Here is a 6,000-nt window from a genome sequence, read left to right as displayed (position 1 = left end):
ATAGTGAACATAAATTATTAACTTCTGTATGTTGAGAGAGCTATAACCTTAAAGGCATGAGTTTTAGGGGAAAAACACACATTCATTTTGATAACATGACATTTGCCTTGTGTCACATGGGACCAGACGCACATATGGAACAGCTGGTGGCTGTTTACATGGAAAGGGCACACTCAATATTGTACCATTGGAAAAAAAACACACTACCACACATTCATGTAGTATCAGTTCTTTTACTGGCATAAATTATAAATATTTTGAATATTTACACTTAGAAAATAGCATATTATTTTCATATATATATATTCCAACATGTTGGCATTTCCCCAAAACTGTACAGCTTAATCGCATAATAAACTTATCCTACAAACCTGAGACACTAGAAGAAAAGAAAACAGCAGAGAACTTTTTGAAATGCTTGCTACACAGTAGCAGTTATGTACCAAGTACAACAATGAACATATAGGACCCAGTACAACCTTCAAGTCAACAGAAAACCAACTACACTCTTCACAAAATATGTTTCATAACGTTGTAGTATCTCATAATGAACAATATCAACCATCTATCGCTGATCCATAGGCGAAAGAAAATGTTTAACATTTATCATGTGATGTCAACTGGTGAACAAAAGACATCATGGTCCTCCAATGCCTGTCATTAACCATACACCATTCTCCTTTATCCACAACAGAAAATCCGGAGGAGTAACAGAGTAAGCACCCCATCCAGTCCAGTGTGCTCCAGTATATTTGACCAGTGTTCTCTCAGAGGGGCTCATCATAGGGCACTGCCAGGCAGTGTGTTGGTGATGGACCATTTCTGTCCAGTGCATTTTTGAAGGACCAGCTGGTACCCAAACTCGTTGTCATTGCTGGCCACCAGCTCAAGGCATCGCTTCGATTTCCTGTTCTGAATGGAACCTCCCTGAAAGGAAAAACGGGTAGATCAAATTACAGTGGGATGCGACAGCATCATTGGTGTGCATGTCGTTGATTGCTGTGTCACCTTAACCCCACAGTGCTATGAATTAATGGATGGGGTTGATGTGTATAGCTTAACAAGCACCCGCAGCTCTGTTTTGTACCGATTTCCCTTCGGCACCAGCACTGGGGCCTTCCCAGATAGCATCAGCATGCTCACGAAGCAAGAACAACACTCTATCTACCATTATACTCAGTAGCACTCTCAGTAGGAATGCCAAGATTATGTGATAACAGAAGAAGATAACATTAGATGGGAAGAAAACATTTTTCACACGTCACCTGAGAAAACAACCCTCACACTTACAGGAAGAAACTCAATCTTTGTCACCTAAGGAATCGTGTGCTTCGAAGTGTCTCTCCATCTCATCTCTCATTCCCATTTGTTAGAGTGGAGAGTCTCTCACATGTACGTGGAGGCCTTAAAGCTTTGTGTTGGACTCAACTGTTGGGACCAGTGTGATGGGAGTCACTGCACAGATCAGATAAGCTCACTATCTCTAACTTCAGGGCCTGGGATGAGAGAATCTCCCCTGTCACCTCTCAGTCAGGAGAACAAGACTCAAGCTGGAAAGGCAACCGTTTTAAAATGGCCTTTAATTTTGGTTCAAGACTAGATGCTCTATGGGAAATGGGAATGAGAGATGAGATGGAGAGACACTTCGAAGCACACGATTCCTTAGGTGACAAAGATTGAGTTTCTTCCTGTGAGTGTGAGGGTTGTTTTCTCAGGTGACGTGTGAAAAATGTTTTCTCCTCATCTTTAAAGAAAGAGGCCAAGGGCATGTTAAGGTTCAGAAATTCAGACCAATACACATCATTAAGATTTGCACTAACCAATTGATAATTAACATAGCTTTTTATGAGGGATTCATCCTTATATGTGGAGTCAACAACCACCTCTAAGCAATCTCGTTGTCAACTTGTCATCAATGTTTTGTTGCACATTCAGCATACGGATGATTTGGTCAGGTTAATTTGAAAGTGAATTAATCAAAATGACAAGGAGTCTAGTCGATGTCACTCTGATTCAGGATATGATAAGTTTTCATTAGAATAGAATACTGTCTGTTTAGTTAAGAGTGCTTGTCAGGTCTTGCATGCCTAAAAGCTATGGAATGAAACAATTATCTGCTTGAGTGCATTCTGTAAAATACATGGGGGACGGATACAGTTTACATATTCACTAATAGTTTTTCATCAGTAATCAACATCTCCACGTGTAGTAATGGCTGTCAGATGTAGCATGAAATATAACATGGTGGATTCCATATGTTCAACCAAATGAAAGAACCATTAGCCATTAGATACACCTCATTGGCCACATGGTGCATATAGCCTTGAAGGAGTCCAAGGAAAACAACATTACCTGCAAATAAGATATGACAAAGAAAACAAATTGAGCTACACAATGCAGTCGAACCAAAAAGTCCCATATGAAAAAAGTTGTACATGTACTTTGTTATCATTGCTGATGAATTTATTTCAGCTCATCAATTGTTAAGACTATGTATGAAATTGAAGTTGTTTCAAAATATAAAACAATAGTACATTTGTTTTTCATTCTGTCATTATCATACTTTGCCAGAGGCGCATCCTGAAATATTTACGAGGCATCTACCAAGCAGCTAAAACAAGTATTTATTTACAGAAAATATTCATCATTTCATCCTGATTCTATTCATATTTGAAACATTACCATCTTGCAGCAGGATGCCTGCCAAGTAACCTCAAGGCTTCAGCATAATGTTCTTAAGAAGTTGTTTCAAAATATAAAACAATAATACAATTGTTTTTCATTCTGTCATTATCATACTTTGCCAGAGGCGCATCCTGAAATATTTACGAGGCATCTACCAAGCAGCTAAAACAAGTATTTATTTACAGAAAATATTCATCATTTCATCCTGATTCTATTCATATTTGAAACATTACCATCTTGCAGCAGGATGCCTGCCAAGTAACCTCAAGGCTTCGGCATAATGTTCTTAACCTGATGTTTCGGCTATACATGGCTAAATAGCAAACATTTTCTGAGGCAGGTGAATTCCAGTGGGTCACTGAACACTTCAGAACAATTTCACACAAAAAATATCAGCATTACTCAGCCTCTCTCTATCTGGGAAGTCAACATCAAAAGATGCTAAACACCAATAACCATTATAACCTTCAGGGTGCTTAAAAAGCCTGCGTTCTCTCCAGGAGAAGCTGCATTACAATACAAGGCCCGAGATTGAATTCTGTACTGGCAGAAGACCAGTCCTGTTTGCTCCCTGTGCTTGATCCTGTGGGCTGCTGCCAAATCAACATATTGATTTGCTATAGAGAGTGAGCCAGTGAGCCAGAATGATAATGGTTCTGGGTTCACAAGCAGCGGTGAAAGGTTAACCAACTCTCCTGCGTTCTTTCATCTAATTGATTATTTTTGAGTGAACAGTTTGGGAGTCTGTGTGTGCATGCATGCATGTGTTTACGTGTTGTGTTACATAAAGAGATATTATGGGCTGCAGTATTGAGACACAGAGGGTTTAGGTGTAAAGAGCCCTGCTTGGGAGACAATCTTAACACGCCGATTAAACACATCTAATTATCTTTCTGTTCATCCTCAGTGCTTTTACTGACTCGATGACATCACCTTCCCAAGTGCTTCTGGGAAGTGTTTACAGTGTGTAGGCCGACATGAGAGGGAGAGGATACACCATGTAGTAGAAAAGCACAAAGGATAGTAGAAAACAGAAGCACTTGGGAAGGTGATGTCATCGAGTCAGTGAAAGCACTGAGGATGAACAGAAAGCTAATTAGATGTGTTTAATCAGCGTGTTAAGATTGTCTCCCAAGCAGGGCTCTTTACACCTAAACCCTCTGTCTCCATAATACAGCCCACGCTACAGCCACCTTAACTGCTGACAAAATCTTTACAAATACAAACACCCACTTCTTTTCTTCTGCTTCCCAAGATACATAACAATTATTTAACTTGAGGAGAGCATGTTGAATTTCCACTATAAGGCTCTAAAGAGAAGAAAAGTCACAAAATTGTCAGGCACATTCAACCAGAGAGATTCATTGATTGCTGCTCTTCTCCTCCTCTCCACCTCGTAGAATTTAAGTGTGGTAACGCTTAAGCTAGAATGGGAATAGGAACATTCCTCCTCGCTACAGTACTGTACCACCCTATGCTTGAGTTGTATCGATGCATTTCCTTTTGAGGTAAAAAACACATTTCACACCATGTCTAGCAGAAATGTGCTCAATAATCCATAGTGTCTGACTCTATTCCTTCTTAAATTATACAATGCTAAACCAAGAAACCACCTACAGAAGAGCCATGTAGATATGTGAAACGTGAGATCAAGCATTTCAATCCTTTTACACTCCTATACTTCACCCCTTTTAGTAGTATCCAATTAGTAGTTACAGTGTTGTCTCATTGCTGAAACTCCCGTACGGACTCGGGAGATGCGAAGGTCGAGAGCCGTGCGTCCTCCAAAACACAACCCAACCAAGCCGCACTGCTTCTTGACACAACGCCCGCTTAACCCGGAAGCCAGCCACACCAATGTGTCGGAGGAAACACCGTACACCTGGCCACCGTGTCAGCGTGCACTGCGCCCAGCCCGCCACAGGAGTCGCTAGTGCACAATGGGACAAGGACATCCCTGCTGACCAAATCCTCCCCTAACCTGGACGACGCTGGGGCAATTGTTAGCCATCCCATGAGTCTCCTGGTCGCGGCCGGCTGCAATAGAGCCTGGACTCGAACCCAGAATCTCTAGGGGCACAGCTAGCACTGCGATGCAGTGCCTTAGAACGCTGCTCCACTCGGGAGGCGCAAACTAAGAATTTTACACAGTTCCATCAACAATGATCTCCCCAACATAATCAAAGAACATTTGCATTAAGATGTAAAACTGTGCTTGGCAGCATTTCAATAAAAACCTTTGAACGGAACACACAACATGATTTCCTTCTCAGTAAGTTCACAAGGCATCACACTAATGTCAAAGCTATAGAAGCAAATAGGTTGAATCCATAATTGACAATACCTGGACTTTTAGGAGGTTAGTGATAGAGATTCAACCAATCCCGGCATATGACATACAGTACATACTACTGTATAATATGTTTTCAATGTCTCACTCCTTGTTATCATTTTTTGGGGGGGATACGGTACAGAACCTACAAGTTTCTAACTTGTGCGGGCATCCACTCAAAATAAATAAGTGATCCACCAATGGAGAGAAACATACGTCTTTATCTGAAAACACAATTCCTAGAAGTTGAATTCAAGGTTAGCACCCCACCATTTTGAGTGGATATTTTGAGCGCATACATTATGATGACACTGAACATGATCAGAACGGTTTTAATTGCACCTTCAAAACTGGGTGAAGTGGGTGACGCACTCTTCAGACCATGTTGATGTAGCCCTCATTACAGGCCACTGTGCTCAGTGAGCCAGTCCAATAATGGAGACCGAGAGAGTCATTATGATGCATTTACTGTTGTGGAGAGGTCTGTGGACCGTAAAACTCTTATATCTGTGACACTCCTTAATGGAGACCAATCCAACCCCACTGAGCACTGAGCCATAGATTTACACGAATATTACCCCTTAAAATGTACCCAAGATACCTACCTCCACTGGTGCCACATTTACTAATGATCCAACTCCCTTACAACAAAGTATTAATTTAGAAAATGGCAAGTCAATGATCTATCGCTTGCTGGTCTATTTTCAGTGAGCAGGCTGAGTGTGTTGGTCAGGTCTGTATGGTTTCTTACCTGAGTAAATAGCCAGTGGAGCTTCATGCGCTTGGCTGTGGCGTAGCTACACTCGATGAGGCGTGGTCGGCTGTTCACATCCACCAGGCACTTGTTGTCATCGTCATCGATGGTGGGACTGAGCACCCCTACATGTAACTGCTGAGTGCTGGTGTAGTACACATTCTGGAATGACAGAAGAGACAGCACATACATAAGCTACTGAGAGCTGGAGGCATTCAAGCATTTCACA

At 41.5% G+C, this 6,000-nt stretch overlaps 1 protein-coding gene across 2 annotated transcripts in view; it reads right to left on the bottom strand.

Moving 5' to 3' along the window:
- Nucleotides 1–217: 217 nt before the first annotated feature.
- LOC112263673 (polypeptide N-acetylgalactosaminyltransferase 18) overlaps nucleotides 218–6,000 on the bottom strand; it is an 85,554-nt gene continuing 79,771 nt past the window's right edge. For both annotated transcript variants that reach the window (XM_042330921.1, XM_024440162.2), the window contains 2 exons: nucleotides 5,769–5,933; nucleotides 218–927 (listed from right to left, as the gene is read on the bottom strand). In XM_042330921.1, coding sequence (XP_042186855.1) covers nucleotides 781–927; nucleotides 5,769–5,933 — 312 coding nt within the window. In that variant the 3' untranslated portion in view covers nucleotides 218–780. The remainder of the gene's footprint in view (nucleotides 928–5,768; nucleotides 5,934–6,000) is intronic.

The sequence above is a fragment of the Oncorhynchus tshawytscha genome, linkage group LG12 (genome assembly GCF_018296145.1).
Source record: "Oncorhynchus tshawytscha isolate Ot180627B linkage group LG12, Otsh_v2.0, whole genome shotgun sequence".
Classification (NCBI taxonomy): Eukaryota; Metazoa; Chordata; class Actinopteri; order Salmoniformes; family Salmonidae; genus Oncorhynchus; species Oncorhynchus tshawytscha.
Note: the sequence above shows the minus strand (reverse complement) of the source record. Positions and strands in the feature narration are given on the sequence as shown.